Source organism: Fopius arisanus, unplaced genomic scaffold (genome assembly GCF_000806365.1).
Source record: "Fopius arisanus strain USDA-PBARC FA_bdor unplaced genomic scaffold, ASM80636v1 scaffold00083, whole genome shotgun sequence".
In the NCBI taxonomy this organism is placed as follows: domain Eukaryota; kingdom Metazoa; phylum Arthropoda; class Insecta; order Hymenoptera; family Braconidae; genus Fopius; species Fopius arisanus.
This window is the reverse complement of record NW_011887822.1, coordinates 549,954-570,911: the sequence shown is the minus strand read 5'-3', so window position 1 is coordinate 570,911 and position 20,958 is coordinate 549,954. Positions and strand designations below refer to the sequence as shown.

Here is a 20,958-nt window from a genome sequence, read left to right as displayed (position 1 = left end):
GGGGGGGGGGTATCTATAGAGTGCTATACGATTGTTTCTACTTCCTCATAAGTGTTATTATAATTATTATCAAACTGGATGAATGGTTTTTAATTTTATTTTCCAGTTACGATGCGAGGAATGGTCAATCGGCAAAGGCTAGGCTCGGGAGCGAGTCGAGATTTTCAGGAAGTCGGACTACATTCCAGGTTGGACCGCCGGCTAAACTTTTCATTCAAGATGTCAAACCAGCTGACGAGGGCGTGTACAGGTGTCGAGTCGACTTCAGAAACTCACCGACCCGCAGCTTCAAGGTCAAACTGACAATAATACGTGAGTAAATGGAACAGTGATTTGAGGTCATGAATACAAATGATTTTCCGTGGCTTGAGTGGTCGCAGATGTCTGTCTAATGAGGTTGGTCAGTTCACCCAAGTGATTTGATATTAGAGTTGCAACGTTGCCAAAGTTTTCACCGGCATTCCTCGTTGTTCCGTCACTTTTTGGCTGTGTCGCCAACGAAATGATGCATTTTAGTGAAATGTCAGAGAATTTTCGCATTTTCAAATATGTTTTTAATATAGTTTCACTATTTTCGGGACGAATTTAGAGGAAAGGACATGCTGAAAGATAATATATTCATAGCTTTGTAGGCGCAGATCTCGACGAGTTTTAGAAAAATTCATGGAGAGAGAATTTTTTAATCTTTCAGCACCTCGCACATCTCGTTGCAGAGAGTGAATAGCATTGAATGGAATACACAGAGAGAAAAATTAGGGAAAAGTTCTCTTATAAGTCACGCAATTCTCCGACAAACTTCTCATTTTTTTCATCTTTACGGAAATGCAGGAAAGACTCAAATTAATCATGAATATTTTCTATTAATTTCACATCTGCTATTTGCATAGAACTTGATTCCTCTCGGACTAATTTTATATGAACTTGTGCTTACGTGCACCTCTCATTTTATTTACCAAAAACTTTACATCAAAGGCTTAAGTAAAAAAGAGAGAACAGTTGAAATTATATTTTCAGAAATAGGAAAAATTGTCTCAAATTTTGTCAATGAAAATTCAAAATGAATAGGAAACTATAAAGTGAACAAAAAATTCTACTAGCAAATATGTCATTGACATTGCACCCAATTTCAAAAGAATTTTCTCCATTTTTTTTCGGCTGAAAAAAAGATGAGAAAATCCAGTAAATTCTCACATAGACACTGGATTTATATTTTCAACCGAGTGCATGAAGTTATTCCCCTCGAAGAAAAGACGGGAAGGCGCTTCCCTTGGCGTTGTACCAAAAAGTGATTCGAAACAAAAGAAACATTACCCTCTTCCTGGTTATTTGTCAAGGGGGGGAAATGAAATATAAAACGTTGAGGTATCGCTGCAGTTAGCCATCATTCTTATCCAGCAAAAACACGTTGAATAATTTGATGAATAGACGAGCGCACGTGTTAAGTTGAACAAACAGGTGCTCCATACGATTATAAGATCTGAATGGAGTGATTAATTATGCTCCAGTTTCTGTTCGAAAATGTAATGAATCTAATCCACTCCAGACAATTTAGTACGAAGAGTCATTAACTTCTCCGGCCCGATGCAGTATGCGTTTTCTCACTACAACACATCTGAATTTCAATTAATTTAAAGGTTTCAAGAACAACACAAGGCATTCATTATCTCATGAATTAACGCACTAATCATGCCTTAACAATATTGAAGAACGAATAATTATTAATAATTGACAATCTCTGCGTGAATTAAGAGATGAAAGATCTATAATTAAATTTAAAGTGTCAATGTGCCCAGAGGTTCTAGATTCCTGCAAGCAGAAAAAAATCTATGAATTTTTATACAATTTAAATTATTACAATAACAAAAATTATTATACCGTCCAGTAAAATTTCATCGGCCTAGGAAAACTTCTTTATCGGTCGAGTTAAAACTCAAAGTCGTTGCAACAGGTACATTCTTAAGTTCAATTTCGTAAAGAATGCGAAACATTTCGGTGATCATCGTCAACCTATTATATTGGGGTACAAAATATTTGGAAAAATTGTTCTGGAGACACAGTAAAAATTAAAACGGAGCGATGTTAAAAATATCGATATGGATAGCCATTTCTGAACGATTTCTACCGATTTTTCCTTCAAACGCGAATTAAAAATCATAGATCTTCAAATTTTATAGTGATGTTTCGTAAATTTTATGGAGGTACACACGATTTATTATGGAGTGTACTAGAAAATTTACGATATTAATAGCAATTTTTATTTGTGAACCAGAGAAATTCTCGTATCCTAGCATTTTGCATCACGATTCTAGTGCTCGGCGCAGTAATTCCTCTTGGATTAGCGTATCTGTAGTGGATATTGTTTTTTTTTTAAAATAACAACTACCAGATAAAATTATCAAAAAATTATTAATCGAAAATCCCCTCGGTCGTACCACGTGACGTCGAATGATGTAATTTTATATTAGCTGACATTGCGGTAGGATGAATAATCATTAAAATTTTCCGGTCCATTGAGTATTCCAAAAAAGTGTCATCGCTATTCATACGCCTCCCCTTTCCGAAAATTTTCAATACGAAAGTTTTCCTGAAATGCATTAAAAAATTATGAATCATCATAAATAACGGTAATAATGAATCTCCCAGAGGTAAAATTCCATAAAGAGAAATGCAAACCGAGGGTTTTTTTTCACAAGTGCGAGAGAAAGAGAGAGCAGATGAAATGATAAGTTTCATTTTCACGTGGATGCAGAGTGTTCTCTCCAGAAGATAGACGAGGCAACAACAGGAATGTTTAAAAAAAAAACTGTATACCTGTAGGACTAAAGCGGTGTAGCGCTAACTAGATTTTCTAGATTGACTGTAACGAGATGATTCGAGAATTCGTTTACTACAAAACTCTATCGGCACGAGAGTTTTCTTTCATTACGTTTTGATTTAAGTTGCAAGAACTAAGTCATTACCTTCAATTATTTGTTTTTCATTTTATCCTTTTAACCACCCCACCCCCTTTCCCCCTCACCACTCATCACCCTGATTCTAACCAGCAAGGAATAGACTCAATTTCACGACTAATAAATAGTGAAATACGTGCAAACTGATTATTACAACTTTAGTACGGAGTTTGGCCAACTCGTTAAGTTCTACTCCCGTTTAATTGTGTAACGTCTATATATTATTATATTAGTTCGGTGGGAAAAGTTTTCAGCGGGAGTCTATATTTATTCGCGAAAAAAAAGGCTTTAGAGCAGGTAGGCATCTCAAGGGCACATTTATTCTATTATCCTTTTACTGGGAAAAAGGTTTTTGATGTGGCTTCTGGGTCGCGGGTTGACTTTAATCAGTCCACATACAATGGAACTGGGAACTCAATGGAATTGCTTCACTGCGTGATTGTGGTATGGAGACAGCGGGTGTCTTGATATATTCTGTAATTATTACGGAACAATATAATTCGCGTGATCAGAAAGAGGCAATAATTTTCCGGTAATAGTTTTCTGATTTATAGGAACGAAAAAGAAAATCTGAAACCTAAAGGAATTTATGTCAATCAATGAAAAAGGTATGAAACTCATGTCCTGTAATTTCACCCGAAAATGTAAAATCTCAGAAGATAATTCATCTAGTACGCCGGAAAATAAAAAAATAATCAACGTCCACACAATTTTTACCGATTTGCGTGTTCTTTCTATGTTCTATTGAGTAGAGAATGGAATGGAATCTATTCCGTAAAATTTCTCACTGGTTGGGAAAAAATTATGGAACGAGCTTTGGTGTTAATATCCTTATCATGAAAGCAAAGATAGATAAATGAAGTTCGTCTGAGTCGAAACTCGTAAGACTGATTCCCTATTGGTCAACTCGAATCCGAAGTCAAAATTCAAATTCGGCGCACGGAGTGCGCAATAGATCTCGTGCTATTCTAAAAGGGACACGCTTAAAACAATCGATTATCTCAAAAATCTCGAAATCATCCTATTCTAAAAGGGACACGCTTGAAACAATCGATTATCTCGAAAATCTCGAAATCATCCTATTCTAAAAGGGACACGCTTGACACAATCGATTATCTCGAAAATCTCGAAATCATGAAGCCATGATTCCTTATTGGTCCACCTAAAGTGGCGCGAGATTACAAACTCGTCATTCTCTTATATAGAAATCGTTCCATACCTGTGCGCAGGCGCGCGGTACACTCTCTCGTGAACAAAAAGTGAATCAGAACAAAAGCACTACGAATCGCCACATTAATTCTACGATCTATTCCGTAAAAATTACCCGCCTCCCCACTCATCGCCATGTTAACACCAAAGTTCGTTCCATAATTAACGGGGCGATTCGTAGTGCTTCTGTTTCACTTTATGTTCATGAGAGAGTGTACCGCGCGCCTGCGCGCGGGTATGAAACGATTTCTATAAGAGAATTACAACTTTGTAGTCTCGCGCCACTTTAGGCGGACCAATAAGGAATCATGGCTTCATGATTTCGAGATTTTCGAGATAATCGATTGTGTCAAGCGTGTCCCTTTTAGAATAGGAACGTGAATTCGCTGTCGGATTCCATTTTGAAATGTATTTTTACGTTTTTATTCTCGTAATTTCGATTGCATTTTACTCGCCGTGTATCCGTGTATCCATGGTGACTATGTGCATGAGTAATTTATGAATCTACAATTCTGGTTTACGTTTGTCGTGCTGCTAATTCTAAAGTTTGGAACTTATAATTTACCAGTTTAAAATCGCGATTGGCTAGTTCAACGGTAATGTCAATTATCATCTTGAGATTCAGTTTTTTATTCAATGTTTACTTTTGCGACAAGGTTATGTTTTTAATCTGGACATTCACATTATTTTTTTGCGTATTATATAGTTTTTGAAGAGTATCTTGTAATCTCAGAAGTCCAGACAATTTTAATAACACCCTTTTTTCAAACTTTCGAAAATTCCCGCACGCAAGGTGATTATAAAAATTTCGCTGTCGACATTGGGTACGAATATATTTGATAAAAACTTCTTAACCATTTCTTTGCATTTTGATTTTCCTAGGAAATTTATTTACAAAAAGAATGAATGAGGGGAGTAATTATTATTAGGTCCATTGATAAGAGTATAATCAAGTACTTCATCTAAAAAATCGTGGGTAAAAGTGAAGTTTCAATCATATTCATTTGTATTTCAGGGAAATTACGTCAAATTGGTTCAATCTCAAAGTTGAGGTAAATGTTCCTCTCGAAAACCTCAACTTTTGCAATGAAAATCAAATAGGGGATTGACTTTAAAGAAAATGGAAATGAATTGAGTCAATACAGACAGGTTTTTTTTGCGAATACACGGAAAGAAATATTCAATAAAAATTTCGTGTCTTCCGTAATTCCAGAGGGAAATATGGATACATGAAATTTTATGGAACTGTCACGTAATTTTAATCTGAAGTCATAGAATTTTTCATGTGCGCATTCAAAGTTTAGGTTCATTGAAATTTGTGAGATAATAATCATAAAATACTAGTCGAATCTTTTCTTGTTTTTATAGATCTCCCGAGGAAAATATATTTTGAGATCCGCCTCATTTTCATTCTGAATGTATTCACAACACGTGGATGATTTATTATTCACATTCATGAGGTCTATCAGTGAAACTTTGTACATAAATATGAATATTCGTATATGCACTCATGCTAATGCCTTAACTTTATGATTTCCGAGTTTGTGAAGCATTGGCATTCACAACCAGAGATAAACAAAAATATTGTCTCTCAGGATTGTTGAAAAAATAAAATAAAAACATTATGGTAATGTTTTAAACCATGATCATCAAGCCAGCAAATTTGATATTTCAATTCTGTTTGTTCTCCCTCACCAAATTTTATACTCTAGAATGAATTTTTTGAATTATCTCCATAAACAATAGCCTACAGAATGCCGAATTTCAATGAATACGTGAAAGTAATATCCTTCATTCAATTATTCAGCACGAATGAGGAAGTCAATGTCATAACCTTAATTCAGGATACTAATTGGATATTATAAAATGAAAATTATCCAATTTCGCTTGTGAAATTTTATTAGCAAAATCGTTATTGTTATTATCATTATTATCGTCATCATTATTGTTGAAACCCTTTTATGAGCGGAAATAGTATATTACGAAACAAGTGCGTAATGGATTTCTTGGCTAGTGGGAGGGTTGTACTGAAGTTGATTGTTTTACAATCCCACGACTTTGTGACTTTTTCGCACATTGCGAAAAAAAAATATTATTCGCAACCCGTGCGGAAAGTTGTTGTTGGCATGCAGAATCATATCTTATATATGTATATAAGTGTAGGAACTGCCCAATGAGTTTTAATTATTGAAAAATTTAGTAAAAGCTGATGCTAGTTTAATGTCTTTTTGTCGTGACGGGAATGCAAAACCCGAAGTTAATATTTTATGTTTATTTATGTTCAATTTCCTATTTTGTGTGAATTATCATATTTTTCGTTTTGAATTGAAAACATGTGCCTTCATTGTTCAGATAGAGGAGAATCCCATAGTATCTAGGGTCCCCCTTATGAGTGAGCTGCCAGCCATTTTGAGTTTGTGAGTTTCTAATTTTGATTTAAGCCGAGAGGAGTCAGTGCCTATCATGAATCTTTTCCACTGACTGCCCCCCAAACACAATTTTGTTTATTAAGTAGTTTTTAACTAAAAAGAAATTTTAGTTTACTCGCGTAATGGAGTAGTGGTGCGCGTCGCCAGTTAATTCAGATTTATAATTTACAATTACGAAGTAACAACAGCTGAGAAAAATGTAAAAGAATATTGAATACAAGCAAAACGAAACATCCTCTTTGAACCTGTCACTGTGGCAGCGGGACTGCTACTATGAAACCAATATATCGACATGGTTTCGTGGTTTGCACCTCAAAAGCGATCACGGCATCTCCCATGGGATGATATCGCAATCGACTTGGGGGTGAGCCCTCAGAAGTGAGCCTCTTACGTAATCAATCACTAGTTAAGCTCCACCTAGAGCATATCGAAGTTTAATCTCAATTTGATTCCCTGAAAAATTATGAGAGGGGGGCTCTTTGTGAAGCTATACCGAAGTGAACCTCCAAACTTCCACCTCAAATACTGACTTAGAGCAGGTTTCAAAGTGAAAATCTGGTAGCCTCCCAGTCACTTTAACTTATGCCAGAGGTTGCTGGTGACAATAATGAATCCAAAATCCGAAAACAACCCCTGGACTTACGACCAATTACTCTGATAAGCTCGTTAGTAATTATTGAGCCCCTGTTTCCCGGCTTTCCACTGATAAATACCGTAAAAATGACGGAACATTTTCACACTTCTTCCCTGACCTTTCCGTATTTTTTGCTGACACTTCAGTGAAAAAGTGCGTGACTCGTGTTTTTTACTTAATACGATTTTAATCGGGAGTTTACGGAACAAGCAGGTAATTTTTATTGAATTTCTCTCTCCGTATGTATTACATATTTCTAGGGGTCGGGATAAATTCAATGAGACATCTGAAATTAAGGAAAACTGTCAGGTTCCTTTCAGACTTAATGTCTCTTCTCTCTTTAGAGAGAAATTGCAGCGCTCCTTTGCTTTCTGGTTTCAATGGTTTTCATCTGCTACCATGTGCAGGACAAAGGTCCGCTGTTCCTAATATTCGGGCACGTGTAAAACTCAAGCTCCAACTGTACGTATAAACAGACCAAGAAAATGAAATACTAAGGAATGAAAATTTTACAGAATGTACTACGCAGTAAAACAACTAACAATTGCGAATTTTTTTGAAAATTCTAAGAATGTTCTCATACAAGTCTAGACTTCATAAATGAAAACTTCAACTTCAGTCGTAAATTACGATTTCTTTATTTACTTTTACATTTTTTATGTGCAATACTGTGCGAGCGGCAGTATGAATAAATCACTTTATAATCTTCAATCGAATATTTTTTAAGTCTAGAACCTTCAGTAACGACATTTCAATTTGAACGTGCAATAGTTTATTTTCTGGCATTGCTTCTTCCAGCCTCTGATATTAAAATGACACTTATAATGGCTTCCCTCCAATGTTCAGAATATTCCCGAGGAGATTTTTCTCCTGTACAAAGTAAGAGTGGGCGAAAAATATTTCTAAAACGATTTCTCGATGTGAAAACGTATGGCAATAGCTGGAGGGATGTGATGTCGGAGAAGGGGTACGAAAAAAAGGACATATATTTGCATGAGTCTCTGTATACATGTATTCGCCGTAATGTTACGTTTGAGAGGGGTCTGGGGATCGAAGTTATGGTAAACGATCTCGGCAGGAATATCTAACCATGCGATCCTCTCGGTTACACGGCTAGGAAGCATTTTTTTCTTTCTTTTAAAGGAGAGAACCAATCGTTTTCAGCAATACCCATGAATCATTTATCAGATTTCCTCTCGATACATGCCCATGGCGATTGCGAATTTCCAGGTCACGGGTGATATCTTCACACAATCGATCCATGGAATTTGAACATAATTATACCCTTTCAGAAAATTTTCTGTCATCGCGAATGATTCTCGTAGGATGCTTTCACATTCAGGAGAAAAACTTGTTGATAACAGTGGAGAAGAAAATACATTTCCGCCAAGGCAATTTTTTTTTAAATTAATTTATTTATATTCCCGCCCTTTCTGCCCTGTTCTGGCTAATTGGCCCTATCTCACCCTATGCATGCGGCTGTGGATACTACACTGTACCGTATTCACTCTCCTATAGAAAATAGGAATGACATGGGAAACCATAGAAAAAACCATGTCGGTACAGGCGGTTGCTATATTAGCAACCTCCCGCTCACCGGTGCCTGTTGAAAAATAGCTACTATCATTTTTTCAAATAATTATTTCTTTAAAAATCTAATATATTATTTCTAAAAAAATCACTCTTTGCGTAGATCATTTCACATATATTTCCTATAGAATAAGGAGTCAGATGCAAGATCAAAGTCGAATAGCAGTCCATGAAAGTTTCCATTAAGGTATTCCTGTACTGCCCTGTGTTGCAATTTGTTGATTCCTTGGATAACGCGACCACGTCAATCTTGAGTAACACTGGAACTTAATTCTCCAATGAAGGAACTAGGAATTGGACAATGGCAGAAGGTGGGGCATGAAATTAACTCTTAACCGCTGCGTCGACGCATCTGTGCATCAAGACACAGCGAGAATATCGAACGTAATCAGGTAAGATTCTCAGGCCCTCCTTCCACTTTCCCCAGCAATCTATTATTGCCCTCTAGGCAGTGGTCTGGAAACTCGGAGAATACAGAGGAACGTTAGATGGAATGAAAACTGGTGTGAGGAAATTCTCCATGATCCAAGAGAGTGGCAATTTCCTATTTTCAGGTTAACTGAAGTATACTCGATACCTCGAGACAATTAATTTTTATTTTTCAGCGTTTCCATTGCGATGAGTTTTTCGGTTAGAGCGTCCAATTAAAATAGCAGCGTACCGTCAGTTATCGTTACAATTTGATTCCTGACGATAATGATGTCTCCGTGACAATTGCTGTGACATCGTCGAGGAGTGGGAAGAAAAGAGGAGGAAGTACGTGGAAAAAGGAGAGAAAGGAGTGAAAGAAAATCGTCCCATTCTGTTCTCTCCACCAGAAGAAATGGGGCGGCATCTTCCGTTTCCGTTTCCCATTTCCATTTGTCAGCATCTATTCCCCTCATCCCCTTCGCACCTCTACAGCCTCTTCATCTTTCCACGCGAATTCAGGCATTACGATTGCTTCTCTTTGGCGTCTGATTATCGTGCGGGTACGGTGACTAACTGGCTGCATCGGAAAATTACGGCAAAAGAAGGAAAAAGAAAGATATTGAAGAAACAATGACGGCGACAGGGGGTGGAGAGGAGTTTTATTACAATACTTGAACCAGCGCAGCTTGAGTGCTGTCGAACGTATCAGTGAGCCCATATTTCTGAAAAACCAAATCAAAGCAGTCTAGTATTTTTCTTTCATTCGACTTGTGGACGATTTGTTGAAATGGAACATTAAAGATGATTCGAATGAGCTCAGAATGGATGGAACATTTTTATTTCCCTCTATTGGAGTTTTCCTCAAGGAATCAGAAGGAATTCTCGTAATTCTCTAGTTAAACTCCGTCAAATCAATCTCGATGTCCTATAATGTAGGGTGTGGGTTCCTCCCTTCAATAAAGATCAGAAAACCTTTTTTCGGGGAAACAAATGGACACCGAAATATGATTTTTTATACACCAATTTTTGTGCTATTCAGGACCATGAGGAGGACGTGACAATACAGGTTGATACACTTGAAGACAATGAACACACAAAAAGATGAATTAATTTTTACATGATCTTAAACAGATTCCTTAGTCATTGATATTACACCACGAATCCTCACCCCTCACCGACTATCGGAATTTTTTTCTCTTGAAATTCTTAATGAATTAATTTATTTATTTGTCAAAGACGAATGAATCAAACATGATGTCTCCTACAGTCATTCAATGAAAAGTATATTGACTATTATTCAACAGAATCAGATAAATTAAATATCAATGACAAATATCAATGATCTTGATGGTCGGCCTTAATAGACATTCGTTGTATCATACATTGAAAGGGATTTCGCAGAGTGCCAGCTACAACAGCAGCATAATTCTCTTTTCTCGTATCGCCACTCGTCTATGACGAATGGCATTCTTTAAAAATATCGACACTTCCTTTGTACTTTGTTCCCCCCATTACACTTCCAGCCGTTATAAATCGTACGAGCGAGTGAAATTTCCAAATAGTCGATTTCCGGATTCCGTAAACAGGTCGTAAGTTATGGCTTCGTAAAGAGCCTGTGAAATAATGGCGAAACTAGTAGCGAGTTACGTAGCGTGTGATATTCCCACTCTCTTCCGGATATTCCCGTTGAGAGTATTTTACAAGCCCCAAGACTCGAACGGAGTTGACTGTAATCGAAATTTTATTCAATCCCAATATTTCATTCCTTAAAGGCGCATTTATCAATTTATTCGCCGCAAGTACAAGGAAATGGAAAAGTACAAATGGAATTTATCAAGAATTCATTCTCAGGGATCCCCATAGGCGAGTTCTTTTACTCTCATGTTAAGAACAATTGCTAATATTTACCAAAGGAGAAGAGCGTCTTTTGTGGGGTGGTGAAGGAATATGGAAAATTTTTTAGTGCCGGCTGTAAAGATTCCTTGCCAGCATTCTCTTCCTTCTTCCCATGCCGCTGCCATTTTCTTCTTCGTTCCATAGCTCCTTTCTATTATTTTTCCATGCCAACGCGTATATTTCCCTTGACGTATCACCAGGAAAAAGAATTCCTCAGTATCTGAGTGAAATTGCTTAATTCGAGGATTTCAGGGGAATAAAAAATGTCTCTCTTCATTCCTTCATAAGGAATGACTAAACATGGAGCAAAACAATACGAATTTAACTTGAAGTTTTTCCTCGCTGGAAACCAAAAGTAGTTTTCAAAAAGTAAACAGGATGACTGATGTTCTGGCACTGGAGGGATTTTCTCCTGTTCCAATTCATTTCTGTCTTTAGATGCATTAAATTCATAACCTGAAAGCATTCGGTGATTCAACTTCTTGAAAATTCCTCACTCAATCGTTTTCTGATTCCGTCAAACGTTCTCAATCAGTTCTTAATCAGGCCCTAAACGATTCACGTTTCCCTAATTCCAGTATACTAGTAGTTTATTGATATAGGCCTGTTAATCAATCTAAGCAGGAGGTTTTGGCTCAAGATTGTTCCTTCTGGAGATCTAGTGGATGATGTCCTCACCGATCATCGGGACCCCAATGAAATATCGTTCTCTGGTGATCCGATGATCGCAATCTTCAATGGATCAGGCCCAAACAATACCCAACCTAACCTAGAAATATTAAATCTTAATCCTTATAGGCTAGGTTTTCCAGATTTAGAAAAACGAGTGGAGAGATCTCTCTCCTACCATATGCAACATAACAATTAACATCCGAAATAAAAAAATGAATGACTTGAATCATTCGAAAATAGTAAATCAAATAATTCTAGCCATATAATTGTCGCACCAAGTAATATTTATATCGGAAAAAATCTTCATTTATAAGAATTTCCGGATTGTCCGGTTGCGCGCGCGACTTCAGTTATCGACTACTTTCATCTTTTCTTTTTTTGCTGCACTAGAATTGATGGAAATGGTGATAAAACTATGAGATGATGTTTTAATAAATATTTATTGACTTAATTTATTAACTTTGATAATAGGTAATCATCGGTGCTGTTGAGCGGCTTGAGGTAATGCTCCAATGATCGGCAGATGATTGGCCGGTCATCGGCACCGATAATCGGCGGATTTGGTGTCGATCTCGGCCCATTGAGTGGCCATTTTGTACAACCCTACCTTTTGTACAACAAACAACAAATAATTTTCCATAAATTTTACATAGTTTTTCTGGAAATTCAAACAATTTTCAAGGTAAAGAATTCGCGGAGTCTTTCGAGTTGAACCGGACTAACAGCATCAAAGCAATATCGTAAAAAATTCTTAGAGAGCTTGACGGTCTCGGGGTAATCTCCAGATCAGAAAAATTTTTTTTAATAAAATAAACTAAAATATAACACTCGATGTCGATAGAAATTAATTAATAAACAGAAAATTTTCCTACAGCCCATGATTTTTTTCCAACGAATCTAACAAATATTTTCTATATTTTCATGGAATGCATCACGTAATGGCGAACGTCGCAGTCAATTAAGTCGAAATCAGAATAGAAATCATTCTTCGAATGCTCCTCGGCCCTCAAAATTCATCACATAATTCCCTCAACTTTTTCAATAATCAATAATCAAATATCAAATGTTAAAGTATCAATAATCGGTTGCTATGGAACAAAACTGTTGGAAAATATCCAACAATTGTGGAACTAATTCCGTAGAATTACAGTTGAGAATATTTGGACAGTTCCACAAACACTTCAATGAAATCCAAACAATGAGTGAGATTGATCTATTTCCGCGCTTTTATATCCCGAGCCCAGCTAACCGCCCCATTTTTTTTAGCGAACGGAAGCGAAATTCAAAAATTCCGGAAAAAAAAACTGCTCCAACAAAATTGGAACTTTTGCAATATATAAATGGTCTGAAACCCATTGGCTAACGTCAGATTCGAGGAGTGCACTCTGAGATTTCATGACACCCTGGGTATATGTGCAGACGAAAAAGCACGTTTCAACACATAGAAGAGAGAAAAGTACAGAGGGATGTGTGAAAGTTGTGCTGCATTTGACGGTGGGAGGTAAAGTAACCTTCCTCCTTTCTTTCCACTATCGCGTATATGTGTCGAGTGAAAACTCAATTCGTTGAGTTTTCGTCGCGAAACGAAACACGTTGAGAATTTTACGAAAACTCCGTAAAAATCCTGAGAGCCCTCTATTGCCAGGAGGAATCGTCGAGCTTTGAAAGATACTATCAGTGGAGAAGAGCAAAATTCAGTTGCATTGGTATTTTTTACCTGTACTCACACTCTCTTTCTATTTGCCTTTTCTTCTACTTTAAGAAGCATCATCCCTCCTCTTTACCACCTCTCTGCCTCTTTACCACCAGAGGTCCTTAAGCTTCTGCGGCTTGTAGAGACATTCAGGAAAGGCTTTCCTACATCAGGGAAGAGGAAGGGTGGCATCAGCCGAATGGGCAGCTTATTCGCTGAGGGATTTGCCTGAAAAAATCCCCAACAAATGTACACCTTAAATAAAAACTAGATATACCACTTTTCCCGGGGGGTATTACTGATAGAGAGCGATTGCTCAAGGGTGGATCAATTTGTGATTGAACAATAACTGGAGAGTAAATGTAGTGGGCGGAGGGATGAGGTTACCCGAGAAATTTCATCTCCAGGAAATCACATTTTTTGCTCTTCTCCTACCGTATATTTCATGAATTCATGAGGTCGGTAAGGGTCAAGGGATAAGATCGGATCATCCAAGGTGTTTTATGCTCATGAATGCTGTGAAGAGTTTTTCTTTTCATAAAATCGAAATGCGAGCACTCGCCACGCAACTCTCATGTGGAAAACATCTGTCTTTCTTTCGCGGTTATTATACGGAGTATTCAAATTATTTCAATATTCAAATCGAATGATATATAATCTCATTTTAATATTCCATTTCAGGAAATTATATGCTATATTGAATCCACGGCTTGTATACAAATTAGATTTTAATCGTTATAATGCAAAAGTTCATTTTTGTTTTCTCAAATAGAATTTAGTTTTTAGTTTTTGATAATCGAATAAACACATACCGATAGTTATTAAACTATGGGGTTAGTAATAAATAATCAAAATAATACATCAGGTGATAAAAATACGGAAATGATACAAAGACTTGTGTTTTTGGAAACCTATAAAAATCTCATGGATGGGTTTCGAAGAATTTTTTATTTCGAATGCAATCATTATAATTCATCAAATTTAAATTATTCATTTTTTATGCTACATCAACCCGATTAAATCCCAGAAGTTTAAAAATTAAATGTGCGTGTGTGTGTGTGTATACAAATTTTTCAAACTTCATCTCTGATTTATAGGTGCGAATGTATTCGAGAAATTAAATCATTTATTTCGTTCATATGCAAGTATTGCTGAAGTAATCGATATCAATTAATTTAATTTATTTATTCTTTTATTTTTATTTTTGTGTTTATTGAAAAAATCAGTGTTTCCATGGTAACTGAACAAAACATGTTACGACGGTATATTACGCAACAAGTGCGACATAGATTTTTTTGCTCGTGGGAAGGTTACAACCGTAATACGAGCGGAAGACGAGTTTTACAATCCCAGGAGTCAAAAAATTCATAACGCACGTGTTGCCTACACTATTCTATGTAATTGAGCCCGTAATCCGCGATTCTACGGAACGAAGCGAGGCTAGAATTTTTAATTAAAAAATAATCATTTTAATCATTTTTAATAATAAGTTATATCGATACAAACCTAAGATTAGTGAATTAAGATGAAGATTAATCATTTTTCAGATAATAATTCGACAGCTACTTTTGGTTACTTTATTAGCAAAAATAATTTCGCTTATATAATGAAAGAGAGAGTCTGCAGTTATTTATTATGATTTATTTATTCATTCATGATTAGAAGATGGAAAACTATTAGAATACCTACTATTATTGAAAGATTTACCAAAATCCAAACGCATTAATTGTTTAAATTTCTAAAAATTTCCAACAATATCCTAAAATTCGCTGATTCGCTGAATTGCTCGAGTTTCTGGAGTCCAAAGAATTGTAAATTTATCGACTGAATCATATAAATTCATCTGAATCATTAATCTTAAGCAGACAGCAGCGAAAGGGAAATAATAATTGGTCGACCTGTAATAAAACTGTCATAAAATTTATGCGCTACTGAATCTTTAAAACGGTGAAATTTCCTTCATTTTATTTTCGCGAGAAGACAACGATCGATTCCAACAAATAATTCACAGCTCTATAGATCAATTCGAATACGTGAGACAAATAGAGTCCAGTATCATATTAGATACTGCTGTGGAAACACCGAAAAAGGGTCACGTACTCACTTATCGACCATTCATGAAAGTTCCCAATATTCCCATAGCGCTATGTCCATAAAACGTTTCTGTTTTATACCACGGATACAGGATCAAAGAGGACTCAAAATGCCTCTCCCATTTCCTCGACCCTTTTAAAACAGCTCACCATAATCCTGTCTTTCCTATGAAACTATACCTTTAGGTTTCTGAATTCCCAAGTATTCGCAGCCAAGAATATTTTACAAAATCATTTTTAGAAGGTATCAAATGAAATTCCCCATTTATTTTCCCACTGAAACTGTACTATACTCCGGGAGGTGAAGAATTCCCCGTGAAATGAGGAAACTTTATCGTATTGATGACGGGAGTACGAAAGCCTTTCTCGGGGAATTATGGGAACAAAAGATCAGATTCAATGAAAAATTTCCCCGAAATGAGTAATCAAAAGTAGAAGAGATGCGTACCAGCACCGTAGAAAGAAAAGTATTTTGTACTGTATGTATTAAGGAGTTAATTACATTTTTAAGATCTGATGTTGAGACTTTTGAAAGAATCTAAGAAAGATAATCTTTGACATTCCGTGGTCTCTCCATCTGGCAACTGGATAAACAATCCAATAAATAATTATCAAACGAAAATTAATGGTATTCCCATCACTGAGTTGACTAGATCATAAACAATCTTTTTTTAACAATTATATTAAGGAAAAACCTGACCGGTCCGTTTTGCTTCATCATCCATTTTTAATTATTCTAAGACTGCAGATTATATTTAACTCAATCTTTCGAAATTTTCATCAAGTTGTCCAATAATTAGGAAAATCTCAATGGAACGACTGCCTGGATGATTACAAACTTGTGGATTAAAAGCTTTGTCAGATATTCATAATGAGAAGACTTCAGCTTCTCCTTCAAGAGCTCTAGAAGGTGCTTAGAATATACAAGGACAGATAATCGGGATAATTCAACAATTAGAATGATATTAATTCAAAGCTAAACTAATAATTCATAAAAAGAGCAGACATACAGAGATTTGTAGCCCACACACCGATGCATTGAGATCGTTTGGTATTATTCACTCTTCATTCACGATATCCTGTCCCAACTCAGCCAGACCAATACCTCGCAGCAACTACACCCCACCCCAGGATCCTTTCACAATTCAACGAAACGAAGAGAGAATCCTCTACATAGCCTCTCACCAAGTGCAAGAGACCAACTCTCCAGTTGGCTAACGCAGAGTACCGAGAGCTTTTCTGCAGCCGATCGTTTCCAGTCGATGGCCCCAGCCGTTCGTAGAAGATCATCCTGCTGGAAGATCGGATGACAAATGGTTCGCCGAGGTCCACGCTATCTCTTCGCACCAAAGAGAAGGCAATTCCGAGGCGAGACTTTATATAATGTACCTCCTGGTGTCTCATACCATCCACCAGTTTGTCTATTCACGTTCGGTGTCATCCCATATTATCAAGTGTGTGTGTGTACCGGATTGTGGAATCCATCACGCATTCTATCCTGATACAGCTATGTTGATGGAAGTCTCCATTTTATGTTCATTTATTTTCGCGACGCACACTCCAATTAAGAATAATCCGGCAAGGTAGAGGACATTTTTTTAAATGCAGCCAATGTTATGAAAATTTTTTCATGCATTTATGAGTTCAGTCAACAATGATGCAAAAAAATTGGCATATCCTGACAGCACGGTAACAGCAGAACGAAATTTCACTGTTGCTCCTCATCTGTCGGGGTAAATAGAAGATCAACAACTGTTGTATAACTGCATTAGTAGTAAGTTTAGGATTTTTCAATATTATTCCCCTGCTCCTAGGCTCTCTGAAATTTTACAGATCGTTGCTGAATGAGTTCATCATGTTTCTTTTTCATATTCCGGTTTTTTTACCCTGTTCTGGCTAATTGGCCCTATCTCACTCTATGCATGCGGCTATGGATCCTGCACTGTACCGTATTCACTCTCCTATAGAACAGAGGAGTAACACGGGAAACCACAGAAAAAACCATGTCGGTACAGACAGTTTCTCTATTAGCAACCTCCCGCTGATCGGTGCCTGTTAAAAAATTCGATTCAACAGGGAATCGTTCATCATGTTTCATGAATATATTTCGTATTACAAACAGATTTCAATTGACCAGCTATTGAAAAATCTAAAAAAAAAATTGTCCCATCTATACATATTTGATCTTTCGAGTTAAATTTGGAATAACTGACACTCCATTCGGATAAAATTACATTACAGTGTTTTATTCCAATCACAAAATGGAAGGAATGTATCAATTAGGAATTGTCAGTAGTTTTATTCTATGGTAACGAGTAGAATGTCGTGTAGACGTTAAAATGCCAGGCACGTGGCAGGAGAGATTCTATCGCAAAACTTATCGCTGATGCAGGAAAACTTGAGGAAAATAACCAATGAATTTTGAAGATCGGAGAGAATGAGGTATTATCAGTAATTTATCATGTATGATTATATCTGGGCGCTTTGATGTTGGTAACACTTCCGGGAAAAAGTTCGAAAAACACATCAAATTGTCAGAGAAAAAATGGTGGGCTATTGAATCATTTCTTAATGATAACCTCGCAAAAAACTACTTGCGAAACTTTAAATACTCTAAATTTTTAATTGTTTTACTACTCTTATCAACTCTAAAAAAATGGCTTTTGACATTCTCTGCCATTTCCACCAATTTCTGGACTATTTCCGTAATTACCTGCACTAACGAATTCCATTGCTCTATAAATAATCCCAAATGCGTTTAATCGCAACGTTCGCCAACAAATTTGCATCTACTTGATTTAAAAATGCTTTCATGGAAATTCGGGAGCTGAAATGATAAAACCCGCTGTAATATATGATTTCAAATATTCGAAACACGTCTCGAGTTCTAAAAAACAAGATACCTTCGATGACAAATATTTTCCTCATCCTTTCGTAAGCCCATTTTTCCGCTCCATAAATGTCTGCGTCGTTGCATGACATCCAACGAGAAATTGTGAATTTTCAGTTTGACATGAGTACTTGTTTCGTCACACGATGAAATTCTTTACAACGAGAATGAATCAACTTTGATCTATCCACGGCTTTCGCAACAGCAGTATTCTCTCATGGATTTTGCGTCCACCCTCGGCTTGAAATGCAATCGATCCATGAAACAGCGTCGAAGCATTTTACTTTTTTTCATCTGAGAACGGGTTAATGCTATTCATGAAATTTTGTTTGACGTTGTCATTCTACGGTATTGAAACCATGTCATAATACCGACAATTGAGGTAGGAGAAGTAAGTACAGATCACTGGCTAGACCGGAACGTTTTTGGTGTAAGAATGACGTGGCATCCTAGGTGCCGGAAGTCTTTGCACACGTGACTTGAATTGAATTGAGGAGTCAGCCGCCTTCCAATTCCCTCTCAACTCCACATTCGGTGACGTACATTGGTACATACTCTACGAAGATCGTTAATTTAACTGCCACGAGAACTTGTGAGATGAATTCTCATTGGGTCTTGCCCCTTTCTTGAGAGAATAATTCGGAATTTATGCAAAATATCGGCAATATCGTAAAAACTGACGAACGACCACAATGGCAGACACAAAATCATTATTGACTCATTCGTCATTTGAGTACTAACCTACAGTCATTTATACAGAAATTCGTTGCGTGACAAAAACACGAAATTACATTTTTTTTCCTATATTGAATTATTTCAAGGCATTTCCTTAGATTTTTCCCGTCTCTATTGAAACAATTTTCCCAAGGGTATTTTGTAGAATTTTAATTAAATTCAATTTTGCCCTTTCGGCAAGTTGTAAATGCGTAGACTCATTCAAAAATATTTCTTAAACCTGTCTTCTAGACTCTCTTAAAGTATTTCGTTGAAATAATCCTCATATTCTCAAATTTGTATTTTTTAATTACTATATAAGCTATATAGTAATTTCCAGTTATTGCATTCGGCCCCTCAACTATGGAAAGTCCCCAATACTTTCCCTGCCCTTTACTGAGAAATAGGCCCAAAGCTCTGCACTTCTGAATTTTCCAGGACACCTTTCCAATCATAATTATTGTCCCCCCCTTCACAGGTCCTTGTAACCAATCATTTGAAAATTTCAACAAACCTTTTTCCTCCTCAACTTTTCTATCCCCTCTACTTCAAACTTCCAATTTGTCTTCGACTTTAATCTTTTAAAATCAGTATCGATCTCTACCCCGCAAAAGAAAACACCTCAATGGTACTCTTGTATATTTTATTAAGTTGTTAAAATAAAAATAGAACGATTATTGATGATTATTCCAAGTTTCCAACTACTCAAGTCGCCTCACCTCTAACTTTTCCTCTCATCGAATCCTTCCTCATCCTAATAAACAGTTACACAAAGAATACCTCGGCGTGTAACAAGTATCGCAAATAATATTCTGTGCGGGTCAGATCTCTAAAAGTAAAAACTGCAGAGTTCAAAATCAAACGCAGCATTCTGACGATAAAAGACAATAAAGATCTAGCTAAATATTGCGGTTCAGTTTATATTGATAACGTAATTACTCTACTAGTTGGCGAAAGCAAAATCATTAACATCAAATTATCTGTCAATTAAGTTTTTTATTGTTCTAATTAACGAAATGATTGCTTCGCACTGCATATCTTGCCACTCTTAAAATCCAATAAAAACTATAAAATTGGAGTAGAGCAATGGAAGGCGAGTTAAACTCTTTGAAAAAAGTTGATAAATTCAAGTTGGAGTATTTCCCAGGTAGACACGATAAAGGCTGACGATGGAGTCAAGCCTGCACAAGGCTTGGCTTGGCAAGGCTGAGCGTCGGAGGCCTGAGAGAAGGCTGAACTCGTTGTTCCATTCAGCCTTGAATGAAAGATTCGTCAGCAGGCCTCCTCTCAGGTTCATTTCAAGTCTCGCTCAGACGTTCAATTTTCAGGCTGATTTCTTAAGGCTGATTCAAGACTGGGTAATCTCTAAATTCTTCAATTATTTTTTTTAAGCATTTTGAACATTAGAGTTCAATTTGCAATTTCTTGGAGTATATTTTTATTTTACCTGGTTTTTCATTTCAATAAATTCTGTAGCTCATCTGTTGACTAATTCGAGATCGATTTCCTATACATACTATAATTATATACATACTATACATTAGTTTGACATAACCTAATCGTTCGTTGGCAGCCGAAAATTCTTCCGAAGTTATAATTTCTTAAATCAAGTTCTTTGTATACAACTATTACAATACATAAGTATAGAATGGCTACGCGTAAAAGTTCGTCGTATCCACGAGTGAAAAAACATCGATATTTAATGCGTCAGCATGATTTAGTGAGTGATGCAGAATCCGTTAATAACGATGCTAATATGCTCCAAAATGCCGATGA

At 36.5% G+C, this 20,958-nt stretch overlaps 1 protein-coding gene across 1 annotated transcript in view; it reads left to right on the top strand.

Annotated features, from left to right (window-relative positions):
- Positions 1-106: 106 nt before the first annotated feature.
- The window catches only part of LOC105270304 (hemicentin-2), a gene marked incomplete at its 5' end in the record, with an annotated part of 112,149 nt that continues 91,297 nt past the window's right edge, over positions 107-20,958 (top strand). The window contains 1 exon segment of the mRNA XM_011311156.1: positions 107-312. Coding sequence (XP_011309458.1) covers positions 107-312 — 206 coding nt within the window.